Source organism: Muntiacus reevesi, chromosome 9 (genome assembly GCF_963930625.1).
Source record: "Muntiacus reevesi chromosome 9, mMunRee1.1, whole genome shotgun sequence".
Lineage (NCBI taxonomy): Eukaryota > Metazoa > Chordata > Mammalia > Artiodactyla > Cervidae > Muntiacus > Muntiacus reevesi.
Window position 1 is genome coordinate 18,384,548 of NC_089257.1, and position 24,027 is coordinate 18,408,574.

At 40.9% G+C, this 24,027-nt stretch overlaps 1 protein-coding gene across 1 annotated transcript in view; it reads right to left on the minus strand.

Annotated features, from left to right (window-relative positions):
* HSD17B12 (hydroxysteroid 17-beta dehydrogenase 12) overlaps positions 1 to 24,027 on the minus strand; it is a 166,237-nt gene that overhangs the window by 31,775 nt on the left and 110,435 nt on the right. The window contains exons 5-6 of the mRNA XM_065944514.1: positions 16,248 to 16,312; positions 15,337 to 15,381 (exon numbers count right to left, since the gene is read on the minus strand). Coding sequence (XP_065800586.1) covers positions 15,337 to 15,381; positions 16,248 to 16,312 — 110 coding nt within the window. The remainder of the gene's footprint in view (positions 1 to 15,336; positions 15,382 to 16,247; positions 16,313 to 24,027) is intronic.

Below are 24,027 nucleotides of genomic sequence, written 5' to 3' on the forward strand. Positions count from 1 at the left end.
AGGGCCAGAAATACTTGTTGCAATCCTCATTTGAACAAATGATTCATCATCAAAGATGGAAATTCATGCATGAAAATGTTAAATTCTTTTGAATTGGTCATTGGCTTCTCCTCTTAAATTCTGTTTCTAAATGACCTCTCCTTGCCATAAAATAGAGTATCTTCTTGGATCTGTCAGATATAACAACAGTGAAAAGCCCAGGAAGAGTTAACCTGAAATCCGCAGGCTTTTATAAGGCTGATTAATGCCTTCGTCTACACTTAAATTATCTTTCTTTCTACTCAGAATACACGTCATAATAAATTCAATTTCAAGCATTCTTTGTTGGGGTATGTGCATACAAATAATTCTTAATATTCTGTGTGTAAGTAGAGAGGCTTCACTACGTTAACATCAAATTAAATTCTCTTTAACGTCAAGTCTTACATAGGATATTTAAATTAAGCTATTAGTAGTCTCATTTTACTTTATTTGCATCAATTGGTATCTTGATGGCTGGTTATTTATAACATATACCAAGTGTTTCTGTGAAATCTCACTATCTGAACTCCATCTCACAGCTTACAAGCTGTTTCTGGAGTTAACTCAATATGCTAATTTTAGGCCATCTGCAGGTGATAATTGCTGTACCAGGAAAAATTTTGTTCCTCTTAAGATACTGCTAAAATAAGGTTACCATAACTTGTAAGTTCAGTGGTTAAAAATATCAAAAATAGTAGTAAACATGACTTCTATACTTGTTTTCTTCTACATTAAGGTTATTTCCAAAAGTATACAGCAGACAATATAAATTTAATTCTTTCCTCAAAAGTAAATAAAAGTCCTATAATAGCACCTCTACAACAATGGCAGCTTCAAATTCTTGCAGAAAAAAAACAAATGCTTCCTATTTATAGAGACATATTTTTTAGGGACAGTTTCATCAATCCTTACCACAAAAATGTCCTAGAAGCCTAAATCAAAGGGAGAAAGGTCGATACATGCTATTTCACACCAAGATACTCTATCACTTTGTATGCAAGCCTGGCACAGTCTTCACCAATGATAGCTCAATTGAGAATTCCTCTTGGGGACACCACATATTCTATTTCAAGAGTTATATATTTACTACCACAGTTATGTCATGTTCTGGCTGGGAAATAAGTAAGAGGCTGATGTAGCTCCTACAAAAATCAAAATCAGTATTATTAGATCATTCAGTTGAGATAACCTGACTCAAAAATGTACTGACTGACCTAGAAAATCCTTTTAAATGTTATATTAAAATGTATCCATCTTAGTATTCTGAAATATTTCTTCTATTTTTGGCAACTGCTTGCATTGCTTTTGCAATCAGAAGAGCTCCCACAACTAATATTATTTCTAAAAGAAATTAACACGGATAAATTTTTTTCTTTTTCACTTCTCTGGCATCAGTAATCAAGAATTTGTAGAAAAAAAATCTTATTTTACACTCAAAAGCCAATCCAAGTTTCCCACTTTTCTAGTTTGGTATGAAAACCAATGCCTACACAAATGAATCATGCATATTATTTTACAAGCAAATTATTTTTGTATCATGTAACCTCTTGTGTTTCATCATTTTTTTGGAGAGAAAAGTATAAAAGTATAAAGAAAACATTATTGCATAATGATCAAAGAGATAACTAAAAAAACAGATGAAAAGATTAAAATTCAAGATACTTTAGTTAAAATAAGAAAACAATATTGACACCTGTATCACCATTATATATAAATAGGAGGCAAAGTGTAACAATTTGCTCTGGAATCTGGGCAAAGCTCCAGGAATCCAGGCTTCTTGTACAAATAGTTCAGTTCAGTTCAGTTCAGTCCAGTCGCTCAGTCGTGTCTGACTCTTTGTGACCCCATGAATCGCAGCACGCCAGGCCTCCCTGTCCATTACCAGCTCCCGGAGTTTACTCAAACTCATGCCCAATCGACTAGGTGATGCCACCCAGCCATCTCATCCTCTGTCGTCCCCTTCTCCTCCTGCCCCCAATCCCTCCCAGCATCAGGGTCTTTTCCAATAAGTCAGCTCTTCGCATGAGGTGGCCAAAGTACTGGAGTTTCAGCTTCAGCATCAGTCCTTCCAATGAACACCCAGGACTGATCTCCTTTAGGATGGACTGGTTGGATCTCCTTGCAGTTCAAGGGACTCTCAAGAGTCTCCTCCAACACCACAGTTCAAAAGCATCAATTTTTCGGTGCTCAGCTTTCTTTACAGTCCAACTCTTACATCCATACATGACCACGGGAAAAACCATAGCCTTGACCAGACGGACCTTTGTTGGCAAAGTAATGTCTCTGCTTTTTTTTTTTTTTTTAATGTCTCTGCTTTTTAATATGCTATCTAGGTTGGTGATAACTTTCCTTCCATGAAGTAAGCGTCTTTTAATTTCATGGCTGCAGTCACCATCTGCAGTGATTTTGGAGCCCAAAAAAATAAAGTCTGACACGGTTTCCACTGTCTCCCCCTCTATTTCCCATGAGGTTATGGGACCAGATGCCATGATCTTAGTTTTCTGAATGTTAAGCTTTAAGTCAACTTTTTCACTCTCCTCTTTCACTTTCATCAAGAGGCTTTTTAGTTCCTCTTCACTTTCTGCCATAAGGGTGGTGTCATCTGCATATCTGAGGTTATTGATATTTCTCCCAGCAATCTTGATTCCAGCTTGTGCTTCCTCCAGCCCAGCGTTTCTCATGATGTACTCTGCATATAAGTTAAATAAGCAGGGTGACAATATACAGCCTTGACATACTCCTTTTCCTATTTGGAACCAGTCTGTTGTTCCATGTCCAGTTCTAACTGTTGCTTCCTGACCTGCATACAGGTTTCTCAAGAGGCAGGTCAGGTGATCTGGTATTCCCATCTCTTTCAGAATTTTCCACAATTTATTGTGATCCACACAGTCGAAGGCTTTGGCGTAGTCAATAAAGCAGAAATAGATGCTTTTCTGGAACTCTCTTGCTTTTTCGATGATCCAGGGGATACTGGTAAATAGTCAGGACATCACAGATAGCCACTTTGTCCACTGCTGCCCTGCCCTCTACCCTACAGAAACCTGCATGGAGTAAACAGGATCTGAATTCAAGCAACTGAAAAATGAACCCACACAAATGAAAAGGAAATAGATACAAATGCCTTAAGCAAATTTTCAGTTGGAATCATTAACAATAACATTTTAAAACCACAGTATAATAGTGCAGAGAATTACATAAAGTAACAACGATGTTACACAATGCCTGTTTTGGAGAAAATCAGGTGGTAACTCCACTGGAAGTCATACTAGAATGACACAGCACACATTTCCTTTGACGAAATGTATAATTTGAGCTCTGGTACCAAGAATACAACTTAATTATAAATTCTTAGAATCTCATATGTATGGCTAACAAAATACTTACCGCACAGGAGGTGAGAAGCTTAATGAGACTGAGTTTTTAGATAGCTTTGAGATCTGAGTATTATTTGCCCCTCCTCTACCAATGTTTAGGTCTTTGTGAAAGTTATCAGCCCTTCTTGTCAAAGTTATCAACCTTCTTTGCCATTTCCCCCATCCCATATTAACTGAACGTGAAATTCAACCCCATACTATAAAAAGCAATACTTTTTCTTTGATAGTAAATTCTGGTTTAAATTTTTTTTTAATAACTTAACAAAAGAAAAAGAAAAGAACTTTCCAGAACAGAGAACTGGATGCCAATAATGAAGACTCTAAAGCCATAATTTTTAAACTCTAAACAAAAATGAAAATAAAAAGAACACATATACCATCACACACTGTTTTTCCAAGTTTGTTGCTCAGTCCTTAAGTCATGTCCGATTCTTTGTGACCTGATGGACTGCAGGTCACCAGGCTTCCCGTCCTTCACTATCTCCCGGAATTTGCTCAAACTCACGTCCATTGAGTTGGTGATACTATCCAACCAATATACTGAGAGTTTCTTTTCTATTACTTATCTTTTCCCCAAATAAGCTGACTTCTCCAAAAGTGACAGATTTGGAGGAGAAAAGAAGCCCTAAGTTTCTCATACAGATTTTTACACATTCACTCATTTATAAGGCATTTCTTCTTTAAACAAGCTTTACTTGGAACTACAAAGAACCATGGAATCTCCAACTACTCCCTCATTTTTTAAAGATGTGGAAAGAGTGGTGGTCTTGTATTTTGGCAAACCCATCATTTTGTATTTGTGCCTGAAGCAGCCCATTACTCTGAGACTCTTAAGGCTAAATATGCTCCTCAACTTGGAAATTGTTAAGAGCTTAATGATAACTGCTTTCAAACAGATCTAAAGGCTCTGGATATTAACCTGGAATGTGTTTCTTCTGAAAAGCCCTGGGCAGGAGCAGTGGTGAGAAGCATACTCTCCTTCCTACAATTGATTAATTTCCTATTGTGTTAACCTGAATTTTGGGGGCAGAGTCGGAGGATAACTTCTTAGCATAACCCCTAAATTAAATACAACTAGACTGCTAAACAGACTTCCCTGGTGGCTCAGATGGTAAAGTGTCTGCCTACAATACGGGAGATGTGGGTTTGATCCCTGGGTTGGGAAGATCTCCTGGAGAAGGAAATGGCAACCCACTCCAGTACTCTTGCCTGGAAAATCCCACGGATGGAGAAGCGTGGTGGGCTACAGTTCATGGGGTTGCAAAGCGTCGGACACAACTGAGCGACTTCACTTCACTTCAGAGTGCTGAACAAATTCTCCTGATGGATTTCCAAATTAATAGAGGGCTCCCCCTACTGGTACTATGTGACATGCCAGAGGAAAATCCATGTTTTTTAAAAAAGTAAACAAATATTTTTTGTGTGTGTTTTCATCTGTCCGTCCATCCAAACATTTATTACTATTATCTATTCCATGGGCAGGACATAGCATTATGGCTAAGGTGATAAACAATGAATACATAGTTGTATCATGAGGAAAAAAAATTGGCTTTTCAAAAGCTGGCAAAGGGTCTTATACTCCAAGTGATTTGATTTCAGACAATCATAGGGATGGAAGAGATAGATTTAAGTCTAATTCTTCAAGTCCTCCAAGCAAGCAATGATTCAGTCTGAGTAGGCTGAATACTCAGCCTGAGCAGCGGGGGAACGGAGCAGCGGGGGAACCATAAACTCAAATGCCTGAAAGGGCCATGTGGGTGACAAAGAACAGTGCAGTGGGTCAGACAACAGGGGCCAGTGGGGACTGCGGTGATCTGGAGAGAGCAGGCCCAACTACCGAGCACGTTCCGCTGTTATTCACCTCTGATCACTCACTGCCCAGCAGCAGTTCAGGTCTGTGTCACCCTCGTTTCAAAGTTTTCCCAAGAGAAGCTAGAAAGCTGGGAAACGTCCTAATTTTGAACACGCTGCTGGAGCCAACCAAAATATATTAGTAGCCCACATCCAGCTCACAGACTATGCATCTGTAACCTCTGACCCAGAATCAGAAGGAACTCACCCACCCACTCCCCTTCTGGCAGATCCAGAGCTTAGCAAGCTCTCACAGCTCACTTCAGGGTAAATATCAGCAACCGATCTAAGGCCAGCCTTGCAGAGCCCCACAAAGTTAAGTGTGATCCTTATTTCCAAAGTAGAATTTTCTGCTTTTAAATTTATTCACTGATTTATTCAAAAAGCATTTGCAGTACGCCTGCCCCCTGTGAGAGCTAGGGCTGGGAAATGGCAGAGAAAGACCAGGACCTGGTCCCAGGCCTTACAACCACTGGAGACACTCAACGAAGAACGAAACGCTAAGAGAGGGGAAGCACACAGCGTGCGATGAAACAACACAGCTGGGAGACCTCATGGAGCCTGGGAGGCTCCCTGCCCCTTCCCCACCGCCAGATGTGTGACGCTTTAGCTGAGAACTGAAGAGTGAGGAGAACTAGTAAAGCAGGAGACGAGCGCGTCCTCCATGCGGAGGGCACAGCCCGAGGGGACTCGGACTGAGGCGAGTTCAAGGCGCTGAGCACAGCGCTTGGAGGTGAAAGGGAGACGTGGAGAGGAGCCAAAGCAACGCAGGCCCTTCCCCACAGGTCGAGTCACAGAGGGGTTCAACAGCCGTGGGATACGGCCCAGAGTACAATGATAACACTTTGACTGGAGCGCGGTGACTGGACTGGAGAAAGATAAGCTGGCTGGTTAGGCTACTTGAGTGGTTCCCATTGAGAAATGTAAGGCGCTTGGAATCTGGAATGAATCACTGGGTGAGTTGATTTACAAAACAGTTAGGAGGCTGAGCTAACTGGCCTTGATTGTGTGTGTGTGTGTGTGTGTGTGTGTGTGTGTGTGTGTGTGTGTGTAAACAGGAGGTTAAGCTAACTGGCCTTGAGTGTGTGTGTGTTATGTCTCGAAGAAATCATTGGGTGAGCAGTTAGGAGGTTAAGCTAACTGGTCTTGAGTGTGTGTGTGTGTGTGTGTATGTGTGCGCGCGCGCGCGCGCGCACACACACACACACATGCACGCATGCATATGCATGTGTGTGTGTGATGTCATGCTTCCCTTCTCCATGCTAAACATCTCTACTTCTTTCAACTACTCCACTTTGGCTGATTATCTGATGAAGGAAGAATTAAATTCTGATCCCCTGCTTAAGACTCTTCCTCCCTGTTCCCAAATAAAACAAGACTGAGTGGTACTTCACTGTAAGTGGAAATTGTTAATAAATTTTACCTTGATCCCCACTCACCTATTTCTCTGCTCTGAGAAAGATAATAAAGAAAGTAGGACAGCCCCTGTATTTGTCAGAATGATAGTCTGGAAATTTCCTAAGGGATCTGAGTATAGGTAGGGCCACTCCCGATTGTCCAGCATATTCACCAAGCCCAGCCGCAGCTTCAAGGCCCAGTACCTTCAGGAGGGATGGCTTTCCCATTCTTAGATAAGCTATGGAAAGAGCTTGGGCTGTGTTCATCTGAAAAGAAGTGAAAGATCTACAGTGCCCTTGAGGTTCTTATACTGCCATTAAAGGAATCAAAGAACCATCAGGCCTCGAGAAGGAAGGCAATTCTCAGTTTGGCAGATGTTACAAGTGATCTCAAATCAGTGACAAACAACACGGAGAAGATCCATTTCAGAACTAGTCTTTGGATTTGGTGCTGAGTGTGACACCTGATTGAAAGTGGACTTGGATCAATATATACCTGCCTCTGGAGTTATGGCGTGTTCCCCCTTTTCTATGATTTCTCTAATAATAACCAATAGCAATACTACAATTTCATCTGCAAACTCTTTCAGTATTCCAAGATGGAAACTCCTTCCAGGCATAGTGAAGTGAAAGTCGCTCAGTCGTGTCTGACTCTTTGCGACACCATGGACTGTAGCCTGCCCAGCTCCTCTGTCCAAAGAATTCTCCAGGCAAGAATAATGGAGCAGGTGGCTGTTTCCCTTCTCAGGGGATCTTGCCAACCTAGGGACTGAACCCAGGTCTCCTGCATTGCAGGTGGATTCTTTACAGTCTGAGCTGCCAGGGAAGCCCCCCCCGCCAGACACAAAATCCAAACTATTGTAGAAGTGTGTGGTTTAATATCTGGAGGTTCAACTATCTCTAAATGCTACCATTTCTGGTCTGAAGACCTTCAGACACTGGCACTTTCCTGCTCTACAGGGAATGAGAACAAGACTGAATTTTAGCCCTGAAGGTACTAAGAGCAAAACTACGAAGCAGGCAACAAGGCTTCTAAATAACTCTTGGATTACCTCAACTAAGCTGGTAAGAGGAAAATCCAGTTAAGCAAGTCACTGAGAGAGGAAAAAAGGAATAATTCTAAATTACTGAATAAGATGAAAAGTGGAACGACCATATAGGACTGGAGAGATAAAGGCCTGCGAGAGCGAATCCGGACTCTCTGACTGAACATCAGGGGTCTAGAGTCACCACCATTCTTGTTAACATTTCTTCCCCCGTATTCTGTGGACCACTCATCGCCACTTCATCCAGTGACGACCTGTAAATCCTTTGGCCAGGATATTGCAGTTTTATTACTCCTCTGGTGGAACGGGGGACTTCGATGATTTTTATCATCATCTGACCTATTGATACATGGACAGGAACACAGGCAGCAGGCACTAATCCTGGAATGTCAAGTCAGGTCATTCAGCGCTCACGGTACAGCACAGGACTGCCAGATGCTGGGCCCTACCCAGCAAGTATCTCCAACTTAGGGGCACAAACCCAAGGTCACAGGGCAAGCTCTCCTCTCCAACCTCTACTGGCAGGCCTCTCAGCCAGTCAGCCTCCAGCATGTGGTTTGCTGAGGAGATAAAACTTGAACCAACACTGATGGACAGAAAATGTCATTCTCCTTCGTATATAAGCCTTTTCCAACACACTTATTAAGGCACTGGGTCATAGACATCCATGCCCTGGGTCCCTGATGTCCAACCACCAGAAAACCTTATAAGATTCTAGAGCAATCTTCATCTCCTTCTAAGTTACCTCGGAGCTCCGAACAGCCACTGCTACTGAAAACATAGCCCTGGACCTGCAGTATAACACGGTCAACTGAAGGACAACAGGAGCAATTCATCAAAATACATGACAGGGCAAATCACAGCAGCACGAAAGAACACGAAACCTGGGAGCATCAGACACAACTCCATCAAGGTGAATGCCCCGTCTCAGTATAAACGAGATCAACACACACGCCATTAAACACACACTGCCATGCCACTCTGCCACGAGAATTGTCTTTCTAAAATGTACACCAGATCACACCTTATTTCTACTTTAAGGCTCTCCGCCCTCTTGAGCATGGCACTCAAGGGCCTGAACAATCACGTCCTAACTTACTTTCCTGGCCTCTGGAAAGCCACTGCACACCACTCACCTCCCGCTGTTTGAGTCAAACTATTGCCATACCTGAACAGTCAGTCAAATGCGCTACAAACGACCCGGATCCTGCCTACAGTACAATGAAAACTGACTGGCTGGCCTCCAGATGGTACTAATTCCATGATAAATAAATCAAGCATTTTGAACTGTTTTTCCACTAAAAGCGCCCATCACAAACGGACAGGAAAATACATATTTACATGAAAGATACATTAAAAGATTCTTCATTCTTTGGCTGAACGAAGAAGCAATTCTGAATAGCAAACTCCCTTAGCGCTTTGCAAATGGGATTTGACTTGCAAAAGGAAGTTAACAGACAAACTTTTAAAGCATATATCCATCTCTTCTGCTGGTGATACTTCTCATCAGTATGGCTCACAAAATGATAGGGTATGATGTTTAGTAAGTTTGGCGTTTGTCTCCACTGACTCCTTTCATGGGAAAAAGCATCTATGCCCATGGGGAAAAAGAAAGTGGAAGAAGAAGAATGGAGAGGTGGGCAGAGCATTTTATCATCTGTCAAGATACCAGGACTGATGTCTTGTTATTATTTCATCATTACAGTAAAGAAAACTGAGGATGCTCTGCAGTGCGGTGGACTGGTGGTGCTTCCTCCACACTTCCCGCCCCTGTACTACTCATCTGTAAGCAGGGCCACGAGGTGACCCCCACCAGGACACGCTGATCGCTGCTCAGATGCTGCTCAAAGGATGCGGTGTGTGACCACAGAGCACAGCAAGCTGACCGGTTCTCAGAGATCAAGGTCAGGACCTTGGCCTTTTCATCACTGCTAACCCGTAGACTGCCAGCCCAAAGTGTGTGCTTTGGGAGACAGAGGCGGCCAGGATTTCTTTTTCTTGTTTTTTCTCTTTGACATTGGAGTGTAATTGTTTCACAATGCCATGTTAGTTTCTGCAGAGCAGTGAAGTGAATCAGCTACATGTATACATATATCCCCACTCTTTTGGACCTCCCTCCTTTCCCCTGGCCCCGTCATCCCACCCATCTAGGTCATCACGGAGCGTCATAGATATGTCATCGTATAGCTCGCTGTGCTAGACGGCAGCTCCCCACTGGCTGTCTGTTTGACACCTGGTAGTGTGTTTATGTCAAACCGAGTCTCCCAGTTCAGCCCACCCTTCCCACCCAGCCCCCACTGTGTCCACATGTCCGCACTCTTCAACTGTGTCTCCATCCCTGCTCTGAAACTAGGTTCATCTGTACCGTTTTTCTAGATTCCACACACATGTGGTTAATATATGATACTTGTTTTTCTCTTAATGACTTCAGTCTGTATGGAGATTGTGGGAGAAGATACTAATTAATGGATATAGAGCAAAAACTTTACACTGTTTCTCTGACAGAGGAATTAAAATGATCAGGAGACTAACATGGAGCTAGCACTAACAATTCTATAAAGTACAATTTAAAAACACTTGAACATGTTTTTCATCATTACTTCATTATAATATATTATGAAACACATGTACATAATGTAACACTCATTTTTAAAAATTAATTTATTTATTTTAATCAGAGGTTAATTACTTTCCAATATTGTAGTGGTTTTTGCCTTACATTGACATGAATCAGCCATGGGTGCACATGTGTTCCCCATCCTGAACCCCCCTCCCACCTCCTTCCCCATCCCATCCCTCTGGGTCATCCCAGTGCACCAGCCCTGAGCACCCTGTCTCATGCATCAAACCTGGACTGGCAATCTATTTCACATTTGATAATATACATGTTTCAGTGCTATTCTCTCATATCATCCCACCCTCGCCTTCTCCCACAGAGTCCAAAAGCCTGTTCTTTATATCTGTGTCTCTTTTGCTGTCTCACATATAGGGTTACTGTTACCATCTTTCTAAATTTCATATATATGCGTTAGTATACTGTATTGGTGTTTTTCTTTCTGACTTACTTCACTCTGTATAATAGACTCCAGTTTCACTCACCTCATTAGAACTGATTCAAATGCGTTCTTTTTAATAGCTGAGTAATATTTCATTGTGTATATGTACCATAGCTTTCTTATCCATTCATCTGCCGATGGACATCTAGATTGTTTCCACGTCCTGGCTATTGTAAACAGTGCAGCGATGAACATTGGGGTGCACGTGTCTCTTTCAATTCTGGTTTCCTGAGTGTGTATGCCCAGCAGTGGGACTGCTGGGTCATATGGCAGTTCTATTTCCAGTTTTTTAAGGAATCTCCACACTGTTCTCCATAGTGGCTGTACTAGTTTGCATTCCCATCAACAGTGTAAGAGGGTTCCCTTTCCTCCACACCCTCTCCAGCATTTATTGTTTGTAGATTTTTTGACAGCAGCCATTTTGGCTGGCAGGAGGTCGTACCTCATTGTGGTTTTGATTTGCATTTCTCTGATAATGAGTGATGTTGAGCATCTTTTCATGTGTTTGTTAGCCATCTGTATTAAGAGACTGTCTTTTCTCCATTGTATATTCTTGCCTCCTTTGTCAAAGATAAGGTGTCCATAGGTGTGTGGATTTATCTCTGGGCTTTCTATTTTGCTCCATTGATCTATATTTCTGTCTTTGTGCCAATACCATACTGTCTTGATGACTGTGGCTTTGTAGTATAGCCTAAAGTCAGGCAGGTTGACTCCTCCAGTTCCATTCTTCTTTCTCAAGGTTGCTTTGGCTATTCGAGGTTTTTTGTATTTCCATACAAATTGTGAAATTATTTGTTCTAGTTCTCGGAAAAATACCATTGGTAGCTTGATAGGGGGTTGCATTGAATCTATAGATTGCTTTGGGTAGCATACTCATTTTCACTATATTGAGTCTTCCAATCCATGAACATGGTATATTTCTCCGTCTATTTGTGTCCTCTTTGATTTCTTTTTTTTTTTTTCTTTTTCATCAGTGTTTTTTAGTTTTCTATATACAGGTCTTTAGTTTCTTTAGATAGATTTACTCATAAGTATTTTATTCTTTCCACTGCAATGGTGAATGGAATTATTTCCTTAATTTCTGTTTTCTCATTGTTAGTGTATAGGAATGCAAGCGATTTCTATGTGTTAATTTTATATCCTGCAACTTTACTATATTCATTGATTAGCTCTAGTAATTTTCTGGTGGTGTCTTTAGGGTTTTCTATGTAGAGGATCATGTCATCTAAAAACAGTCAGAGTTTTACTTCTTCTTTTCCAATCTGGATTCTTTTTATTTCTTTTTCTGCTCTGATTGCTGTGGCCAAAACTTCCAAAACTGTGTTGAATAGTAGAGGTGAGAGTGAGCACCCTTGTCTTGTTCCTGACATTAGAGAAAATGCTTTCAATTTTTCACCATTGAGGATAATGTTTGCTGTGGGATTATCATACATGGCTTTTATTATGTTGAGGTATGTTCCTTCTATGCCTGCTTTCTGGAGGGTTTTTATCATAAATGGATGTTGAATTTTGTCAAAGGCTTTCTTTGCATCTATTGAGAAAATCTTATGGTTTTAATCTTTCAGTTTGTTAATGTGGTGTATCACACTGACTGATTTGCAGATATTGACGCTTGGCGAACACACCGTCCCAGGTGGCCTGTGCGTCTTACCACCTCCGCTGTCCCAGCCTCTCAGCTTCCCGGGTAGCCATGAGAGCGCCGTCTCAGGTGTGCTGTGTGTGTTCTCTGGGGCGCTGATCTCTGGCTGCGACCCTCCTGGCAGATGTCAACCGTCCAGGACCCCAGGGAGACTTGGTTAGCAATTGGGTGCCTGCTCACAGTTTGGTGGAGGATTCCATCTCTGGGGCTGAGACTGCCCCTAGCCTTCCGGCTCTGGCTGTCGCCCGCATGCCTCTCTGCCTCCGGCGGGGGATGGGCCGGTCCGCAGCCGGCTAGCTCTCCTCTGGTATTCGCTCAGTCCTCTGTTCTGTGAGCGGGTCAGGCTGTGCCTTAGGTTAGAGCTTTTCGTCTGAAAGTTCTCTCTCTCTCTCTTTCTCTCTGGCTATCCCACAGTTGGGGCTGCTATCTCACGTTGGCTCCCTGAGACTGTCCCCAGGGCATTCAGGCCCGGTTCTCACCCTGAGCGATGCTACCTGCACCTCCCCGTTCAGCCCCCGCTCGCTGGTGGCGGGCGCAGGCGTCTGGGCTACCTCTCCGCTGGGAGTTGCGGTTAGGTGCGTATACTGTGGGTTTTGTGTTTTTTTCCTCCCGGTTATGTTGCCCTCTGAGATTCCAAAGCTCCCCCACAGACCCGACAGTGAGAGGGTTTCCTGACATTTGGAAACTTCTCCTCCTTCAGGACTCCCTCCCCAGGACAGGTCTTCATCCCTAACTCTTTTGTCTCTCTTTTTGTCTTTTATATTTTGTCCTACCTCCTTTTGACGAGAATGGGCTGCCTTTCTGGGTGCCTGATGTCCTCTGCCAGTGTTCAGAAGTTGTTCTGTGGAAGTTGCTCAGCATTCAGATGATCTTCTGATGAATTTGTGGGGGAGAAAGTGGTCTCCCTGTCCTATTACTGTGCCATCTTAGGACCGCCTCTCCAACATTATTTTTAAACTCATTATTTTTAAGCATTTGGCCAAATATATTAGAAAGCATTTCAAAAGGCAAAAACCATAAAACAAATTATAGACCACAAGGGATCTTAATTTTGATAAAAAAATCTGCTTGCTAAAAAAGTAATAGCTGCATACATTTACTCAAAATCTTCACCACCTCTGAGTTTAACAAAGTAATAGAAACATTTTTTAGAGCCTTTAGTATGCTCTGGGCACTATTTTAAGAGATTTACACATATTACCTTGCTTAATTCCCAAAATAACTCTGTAAGGTAAAGAGAATTATCCTCCTCAATTTATAGATGAAAAACTGAAGCACAGAGGGTAAGTAATTCACTCAAGGCTGTATTACTAGTAAATGATGGAGTTATTTAATTAACTTGAAACCTTACACAGATTATTGAAGAATGATTACATTTACATAGCAGGCCAAGGGAAATACCTTTAAGACTATACAGATATGTGCACATTAACCATGTTTTACAAGCATTAATTTTGTGCACATGGGTCTTGAGCCAAAGCTACTCACAGATCCACTTGCTAGTAGTTTGCCTCACACTGAATCTTACTTGGGAAAAAATCTTGGTTAACCACAACAAAAAAGACAGAGCGACTATTTGTTTTATAAAATTATTTGTCATCTTACAATGTAATTCATTTGAGGTGCCTTTAGGTAACAAGCTGCCAGATGTCACATGGTGTGCATGTATCAACAGTGTGGCTTTCTTTTAGATAGACCTGCTTTACCTGAATCAACTATATTGCTAAAATCACATAAAGACTGAATTAACTACATGCTTTAAAAGCAACATATACATTACACAGGGAGAAGCACACCTATCCGTATGTGAAAAGCTGAACAAGGCATAATAAGACTTTAGGGTCTCTGAACTTGGCATAAGATTTTAGGGTTTTGAAATCAATTGTGTAAGGGTTATGGTTTCTCAGGACTATGAAGACCCAAGGAGAACTTTTCTTTAAATATTCACAATTAAAAAAAAAAAAAAAGACGATGCCATATATATAATCACATTCTTATGTATATTTATCTGGTCAGTCCAAATAGTTTTGAGCACTTTTTTTTGTTGTTGTTTATCTTAAATTAGTATATGAGTTAATGAAAGTATTAATACTTTTGCTGTTCCATTAGTATGTTCAAATTTAAACTACCTGACATTACATATGGAAATTCTGCCTTAAGCAGTATTTTCTGCTGCTCTGTTATGTATAATCAAGGTATGCTATCTCACTGTAGTTACTGTTAAAATAAAAGGGGAAATGGAAACTTTCTGGTGGTCCAGTAGTTAGGACTCCAGGCTTCCACTACAGGGGGCACAGGTTCAATCCCAGATTGGGAAAGTAATATTTCTCATCCTAGGAGAGGTAAGAAGGGATGGTTCTGAGATGCTCATACTTGCTAGCTATTCTTCCTTTCAGCATATATTAGCTGTGGTGTCTTTTGCTGGCATATACAAGTGACATGGCTATAACGCACGTCTAGCAACTAGAAATGAGTAATTTTCATGTGTGGCTAATAAAAAATCACTCTCATTACTCTGAGGTCCCACATACAATGCTTTTCCACAACATTTAGCTCATCAGCTTACGTGGACCACAGGAGATATGAACTGGAAACAGTAGATTGGCAATGAATTATTTGTAGGTGAAAACTCTGTAAAAGAATCAATCCTCAGCCTAAATTAGTCTGCATATTCCCAGGACTCACTTTGTTTTTGTAGGAGTGTTTGTATATAGGGGGCATTTAATAAATGTTCAGTTGCTAAAAAGAAGAACTATATAGATGTTTGTTTGGTATTTGGTTTTCTACTTCCTGAAAATGTAAGGAAATAAATCATTTTCATCCGGAATACGTACTTGAATCAAAATAAGAGCTGACTGAAGTGAACAAACCAATTCAGTGTTTTTAAATAGAAAGATCCAGAAAAAGGTGACATATTTATAAAGATGACACATTTACTATAAGTTTCCTTACCTTGCAGACAGAAAGGACATTAACATTGATCAGTTTCTTGATGGTCTGCAAAAGAAATATTGATCATTTTACATAGATTTGATCAGGGAAGCGACCATATTATATATAAGATAGATAGGTAGAGATATATAAATAATTCAGAGATGCACTGAAAGTTTCCCCAGATACAGTACAGACCTTGGAAACTGATAGGATTTGGGGTAAACAGGCAGATTATATTTTACTCTCAGTATTATAGTATTTTTCAATTAAATGCAGCAATTCATACTAATATACAAAATCCAAAGTATACATACAAGTAAAATCTGCAAGCAAAAAAACCACACTAAACCTAAAATAAATATGCAATTTCCTCTCTGCTAATATGGAAAGAAGAAACTATTGAATCTAAGATTTTCAACAATTTTTTCAAATTCACATATTCTTTCAATAACATGTTTTCTAGTTATTACTAAAGAATTAGACATGCATCAAATATATAGCTTTCATTTTGGTAGAGCTAGTTTACCTGAATCCACCATATTGCTGTATATTATTAACACAATTATGGTTTTTAAATTGATGTTTAGAATCCTGATACCTAAACAGAGCTGCTTTGACATAATAAAAATGATAATAATAAAACTGGAGCTATTATTGAACCTAGCGTTATGCAGATGAGATGATAAATATTTTCTCATTCAATCCTTCTAACGTCTCTGTAAAGCTGCCTAAATTATAGACAAGGGAACGGGGACTAAGGATGGTTGTGTCATTCCCTGGGGAACTCAGGTGGTGAGCAGGAGGACCAGGGCGTAAGTCTCGGCTGTTAGATGGACGCCAGCACTCAGAGTTTCAACATTATACCATATTGCCTCACCCATGCCTGCATACCTTCTTTCTATGACCACAATCCACAAAAAACAACTTACATTGTCCAAGTCAGGAACATCCAAAAAGTATTCCGGATACTCATATGACATTCCCACATTATTCACTGAAATAAAACAAGATCATTAGCTAGCTAGTATACATTTTGTAGATTTGACATAAAGAGATTAAAAATGATGAGACTGAGATGATACATACAATTACATAAAATGTTTATATTTTGAGTGATCTCTCTATCCATAATCTACCCATATGGACAGTTCAAATGTCTCTTCTTTCACTAAGCCTTTCTGTATCCAACCCCTGGCAGAAGGACTTTTTCTTGGCCTTCCAATTTCCATAGCCCCTCGGAGTATGTGTGCATTCAGCCTCTGTAATACATCTGTAGATATTGCTTAACCTCTGTGTGTGTGTGTGTGTGCTCCGTCAAGTCTGACTCTCTGTGACCTCATGGACTGTAGCCCACCAGGCTCCTTTGTCCATGGGATCATCCTGGCAGGAATCCTGGAGTGAGTTGCCATTTCCTTCTCCAGGGGATCTTACTGACCTGGGGATCGAACCTGCATCTCCCACAGCTTCTACATTGGCAAGCAGATTCTTTACCTCTGAGCCACCTGGGAAGTCCAATTTCTCTTTAGATCTTCAATTTGCAGAGAACAGTAGAAAGAGCGGAGGATACAGTTATATAGGAGACTGAAAACTTGAGTTCTACTTGCCACTGTTTCAGAAAATATGTGACTTGGTCACACATGATATGCATCTCAGCGTCTTCACCTCTTAAATGAGAGCATGTTTTTAATTATTCAACAAAAATTTGCCATTCACTTGTGTGCAAGACATGTGTGAAGAACCAGAAAAACCATAAAGAATAGTTTGCATAATGGAGCAAACTATCCAGTAGAAAGAGAAAGACTAAACAAAAAGAATTAAACAATTATTTCATTACAAAGTAGAGTGCTGTGGGGCCTGTCCCAGACCTCATCTGGGAGGTGAGGGAGGGTTTGACGCTCACAGAGGTTAAATAACTTGCACAAGGTCATAGAGCAAAGTAAGGCTAGGATTCAAACTAGAATATTTGACTTCAGAGGTGTCTTAACCACTACTTAAAGCCATCCTATGACTTCACTCCTTATTCAGCTCAGAGAAAAAAATGTCAGTAATAATTGGATAATAAACAGAAATCTGATAGCAATGTTTAATAAAACTGTAAGGTATCAGAAAAGAAAGGTTTCAGTAGCAAAAAGATAATGAAATTCTGATCATTCTGTTCAAGCTTATAAGGAATTATGCCAGATAAACCTGATAGTAGTAACAGTAACTTTTTCAACAGACTAACAAAATTAGTGGCTCAAAGGAACTCAATAAAGGTTCTATATTTAGCAGTAAGTCAGTCACTTCTGGCTGTGAGTCTCAAGATTTTACTGGTACAGTTCGGTCAGGATGGCTTGAACAAGATCACTGAAACCTGTCTGAAAAATCTGTAAGTAAAGGACAGTAGCAAAGCAAACTGTATTTAATTAAGATTCATGACCATTTGAATAGGAATGGTATCTAAACAGAAAAATAACAGCAGGTTCAAATCCATTTTTATTTTAATCAAAAATGTTCTCCACCCACCAAGGGTTCTAGGAATCAATTCTTTAAAGATCATCAAAACTAGTTGAAGGTGCGGGTTTGTGTTCACTCGACTTTGCCTTAGCCATCTACAAGGTTATAAAGGATGAATGACTTATTTACAGAGAAATAGCAACAACCAAAACATCTGTTAAAATGTTAAACCATTCTTTAGAAAGTCAGTGTATGATTACTGGAGTCCTCAAGGAAAGGTTTTTCCGAATTGTTCTTCGGGAAAGAAGATTCCATCACATGCTGTGAACTCCATCTCTCTTCACTCTCTTGTATCTAGAAAACTTTCTAGCTGTAGGTCTCTGGATCTAGAATCTAGATGTAGATTCTAGGTCTCTTTCTAGCCCATGGAAATACTAATGCTCCTTTTCAAAATGCTGAAGGAAATTGAACAGTGTTACTATAAATCTTTTACAGTCCGGATTTGGATTTAGAAGGAAAAAAACCAGGAATACTGTAAGCAGCACCATTAACTCCGCCTTCTTGGTAACCTCTGTTACAAGGGCCAAAGTCCAGCTAAGGATGCCCATACATAACTGATCAAGCAAGAAAGCGATGCTCTGGGTAAGGCTGTATCTACAACACAAAGCCTTCAGATCTGTCTCTGCTAATTGAGCAAAGCAAAAACATCACAGCTATCTACTCAAGTGGTGAAAATGTGACCATCTATTTAACACAATTCTAAAAGAAAACACAGTCAATGCTGAGACCTTTAGTCTGAAGAAACAAATGGTATTATGTATAAGGGCTATGCTTTTATAATCAAAAACAAACACAGGAAAAAAAGGTGTTAAAACTGGAACAGATCTTCCAGAGCACTGAGCCTGACTTTATGAGGGGAAATACATGCCAAGGTCACACCGGCAAGTGGTCCATTACTCTTAAATCTCCTGCTATTTTATTAGTCGGACCTTTCGCTGGTGGAAGATATGCTATCTGCATTCTCTCCACAGTAAGTAATCACCTCAGAGTGCTATTATTTAAGAGTTCAAGAAAAACAACTGTTGCTCTCAAATGTTATTTCTGTAAACTTGCACAACGGTGAGAATCTTTTGGAAAAAGTAAACTCATTGCAATTTTATCTTCAGACATTAGATGGCAGCAACAACCAGAGAGCAGGCGGAAAAGGCAACCAACCAGCAGGGGCTTAGAAAAGGAAGAAAACAGGCTTTGGGTAGGAGGGAAGGGTGGAAATGTTTCCATTATAATTTAATCTCATTAAGAATGAGTACATGCAATACCATCTTCTTATATTACAGGATTCATTACAGGATTCGCCAAACCAAACAATGCCACAAGTTGTTCCAACATCATTCAGATAATTGAAAATCCCTTTTAAACAGCAGCATTTTAAATTGGCATTAAATATCTGTTCATTAGTGAGTTTCCTTGAATTCTTCAAGTCAGGCACCAGAGGCAGATTGGACATTTTTGTTCAATGACCTGAAAACCCCTTTTAACTCATGTAACACACCATGTCTTTCAGAAAACGAGGTGTTATATGTACATGTAAGCTCAGACTTCCAAGCACTACCCCAAGAATCATCACAGGACCATGAACAGACAGAAACTCTCCCATCGATTTCTCAATGGAGTTCTAAGGTTGGGAAGAGCTCAACGGAAGAGATGAGGCAGACGGAGAACAGAGGTGAAGACAGACCAAGGACAAGGACGAGGTAAGTGGCGAGAGAAGGCGGCGGATCCTTGCAGAGAGGAGCTGTCAGTGCACCATGCTCAACAGTGTCTGCCACGTCGGCCATCCAGGACTTTCAAAAACATCGAAACCGAAAAGTCATATTTTAAAGACTTGGCAAATCCACAGAGTATTTCTGAATGTCATAGAAATATTTTAAATTACACCATACTGCTGTTTAAAAATCATTTCCACCTCTCGTACTTTTAAAAAATGATGAGAACATACACAAGATTTGTTTCTTCTGAATTCATTTGCTGCTGCTTCCACCCTTACTGGACTTAGAATCCTTTGTCAAAACCAGCTGCTGTAGAGATAATGATGTCATTAGGAAATTCGATTTCTGGCATCTGGGTTGGGCATGAGGGAGGAGCAAATGACAATAAATTGCTAGACAATAAAAGTCCATCTGAACGAACACAATAATAGCAGCTATGGGTAACCACACACAGACCACCTTCAACCTGCTGCCTCTTCCAGATTAGTCACATGTAAGACATTAAGGCAGCTTAAAAACACACTGCCTAATGATGGGGCTTCCTAATACATAACAAATAATGCCGTCTTCTCTATTTCTCTCTCATCACATCAAAGTAGAAAACATGATACTAAGTTTACATTTTGGCCACATTTGTAGTTGGATACACTAATGCAGTTCATTCATAAAAAAATGAATTTTGAAAAATGCTGCCACCTCACTTTATTGCAAAAGATACTGAATTTTTTAAAAATGCAGACCCAAGTAACACCATGAGTGTAGAGAAACTTCTCTTATTTTAAGCTTTCGAACCAGGAGGGGCTGGATCTCAGAGGCCAACAGACCCAGATTTCAGTCTCCACTACCAGGTCCTAACGAGATGCAGGTGATTTCATTCCAGTAAGCCTCAGTTTCCTCATCACCTTTATATATAAAATAGGCATAAGAATTTAAGCATTAAATGGGATAATACACATAAAAATGTTTAAGCCAATGCCTGGAACATACTCTGTCCATGGAATTCTCCAGGTTACCCACCCATACTAGAGTGGGTAGCCATTCCCTTCTCCAGGAGATCTTCCCGATCCAGGGATCAAACCCAGCTCTCCTGCACTGCAAGCAGATTCTTTACTATCTGAGCCACCAGAGAAACCCAAGTGAAACCCCTCAAAGGTGTGGCAGTGGTGGGCTTCCCTAATGGCTCAGACGGTAAAGAATTTGCCCGCAATGCAGGAGACCTGGGTTGGATCCCTGGGTCGGGAAGATCCCCTGGAGGAGGGTGCGACAACCTACTCTAGTATTCTTGCCTGGGGAATTCCATGGACAGAGGAGCCTGGCAGCCTACAGTTCACGGGGTCTCAAGAGTTGGACACAACACTTGTATGAGCGACTAACACTTGGAATATACTAGTCTGTTAATAACTGGGGAGAAAATTGTTATTGCTGTATGGTCACTTATTCACTTTTAAAAAAATTTTTCCATTTGTTTTTATTAGTTGGAGGCTAATTACTTTACAATATTGTAGTGGTTTTTGCCATACATTGACATGAATCAGCCATGGATTTGCATGTGTTCCCCATCCTGATCCCCCCCTCCCACCTCCCTCTCCACCCCATCCCTCTGGGTCTTCCCAGTGCACCAGCCCTGAGCACTTGTCTCCTGCATCCAACCTGGGCTGGTGATCTGTTTCACCCTTAATAGTATACTTGTTTCAATGCTGTTCTCTCTGAACATCCCACCCTCGGCTGCTTATTCGGCAAGTGTTTACTGAACTCCTATTTTGCACCCAACACTAGGGTAGGTCCTGGGGCTGCAGCACAATAGCCAAGGTTTCTTTTTATTGTAATTAACCAGCCCTGAAGTGGAAGATCCGTCTAAAAGACAGCTCCAGGCAAGAGTTAACCAGAATAACTTTACACGGATTGAATTTACCCTAACTGCTCCTGTACCCTCTTTACTTCATTCATGTAATCTAATCTTACAGTCTGCGGAGTTTGGAAAGTGATGCAAAGAAAATTCCTTCTTTGCCTTATTTAACATATTGCTGTAGCTAGCACATGTTCAGACTCTGACAGATGATATTTGGAACAGCAAGTAAAACATTTTGCAAACTTTACAGTTTTCCTACACTTGTGAGTAGCAATTTCTAAATAAAAGAGAGTTTACAAGGCTTTAAATCTACAGCGCTTTTACTCAGAAATTGAAAAATTAAGATTGAGTCAGAAGCAACACAACAGAACATTTCAGCTCCACTGTTTAATTACAAACTGCTACGTGATGCACATTACAAAACCGTGTAAGATCTGCCATCCATCAAGTTGGAAGAGAGAATGAGGACAGAAGGATGGGAGAGGGTTGGTAGTTAAAGCTCAGTGAACGGGAGGAACGTGTGTCAATTTCATGAATGATGATTCTGCTTACATTTCTAAAGTCACAGATAATTGCCCAGTTTTAAGCTAAAGGTTTTGCTTTAATTAATACCACTAGTGGGTTTTGAGTAAAAGGAAATACATTTGAATTCAACCTTATTCTCACTTTAGAAATCCAATCTCATTCAATACATCTGATGGAACTATAAGGCACTATGAAAGTGAAAGTCACTCAGTCGTGTCCTACTCTTTGGGACTGTATGGACTGTACCCACCAGGCTCCTCTGTCTATGGGATTCTCTAAGCACAAATACTGAAGTGCTTGCCATTTCCTCCTCCAGGGGATCGTCCGAACCGGGGTCTCCTGCATTGCAGGCAGATTCTTTACCAACTGAGCTATGAGGGAAGCCCATAAGGCACTATACTTAGTCTAATAATGTTCCTGATGAGTCTCCTAAAAATTCCATGTACCTGTTCTGCTTGCCATCATTGGCTGCATCAGGTTTCTGCTTCATTCAGCGCAAAGCAGGGCGTTTACAACCAGATCCCACTGTCTACTTGAATCTCCACTTTGCTTTCTCATAGCTTTCACAAGTTTAACATAACTCAAAGTTAAATCATCCTTGTTTTCTACAGAATTGCTCCTGGTCCATGGTCTCTTGTCTTAGAGAAATAGCACCCAGCTACTCAAGTCGACCTGAACGCTGCTAATTAGTAATTGTATAACCTTGGACTGCTTTTCAATAACTTTGGCTACCTGATGCAAAGAGCTGACTCATTGGACAAGACTGATGCTGGGAAAGAGGACAAAAGGAGAAGAGGACAACAGAGGATGAAATGGTCAGGTAGCATCACTGACTCAATGGACATGAATTTGAGCAAACTCCAGGAGACAATGGAGGACAGAATAGCCTGATGTGCTGCAGTCCAGGGGGTCACAGAGTCTGACACGACATAGCGACTAAACAACAAAATAATCCTGGACAGCGCATTTAATCACTGTAAGTCTGTTCCTTGTCTGTTAAATGGGATAGAAATATTAATATCTATCTCATAGGATTGTTGGGGACTGAATGAGATTCATTAGCATGGTGCATGGCATATAAAAACACTTAATCAATCTCGGCAATAATAATTAAAAGCAAACTGCTACTATTCTTGACTCCTCTGTCAGAAAAGACCTCTGATAAGGACCTCATCAGAAATTAGTCCTATTTCTATTTAAACATCTCTCCAGTCAATTCACTTCTACCCATTCCCACCGCCACCATTCTAATATAAGCCACCCTTATCTGATATTTCATTGCTGAAATAGCCTTATCAGTCTCCTTGCATCAATTCTTGCCTCTTCTACTCAGGAGTCAGAATGATCTAAAATGCTAGAATGATATCAATTTACTGCTTACAACTCTACAATGTCTACACTGTCCTTCCAATAAAGTCCAAACGCATCAACCTGGATTTCTAAGACTTTTGTGGTGTCGCTTAATCTCCAGGCTCTAGCATTGCAATCTGTGCTCTAGATTTACAGACCTTCTGTCAGCTCCTCAAACCTGCCAAGCACATTCACCTCAGGGTTTTTATACATCCTGTTTCTTCTACCTAGAAACATCTTTTCTTGCAGGATTAATCAGCTTTCACGTCTCAACTTAAATATTACTTCTTGGAGAGATCCTGACACCCTTAGCCTTCTCAGCAATTTACCCTTTCATTACATGAAACATATTCCTAATTACTTGCTCAGTGGCTGTCTTCCATGAAAGCAAAAACAGTATCAGTTTTGCTTACTGCTATCTCTCTGCAATTTTACTTGTTGAATGAGTTGGGGTACGACTATCAACACACAGGAAGGGACTTCCCTAATGACACAGTGGATGGGACTCCGCCCGCCAATGCAGGAGACAAGGGTTCAATCCCTGGTCCAGAGGCCTCCACATGCCATGGAGCAACCAAGTCTGTGAGTCACAATTACTGAGCTCACGTGCTGTAACTATGGAAGCCTGCGTACCCAGAGCCTGTGCCCCGCACAAGGAGAAGCCACCGCAATGAAGAGCATCACAGCGGAGAGGAGAAGCCCTTGTTCACCACAACGGGAGAAAGTCTGCACACAGTAACAAAAAGACCCGGTGCGGCCAAAAGTAAATAAATGCAAAAA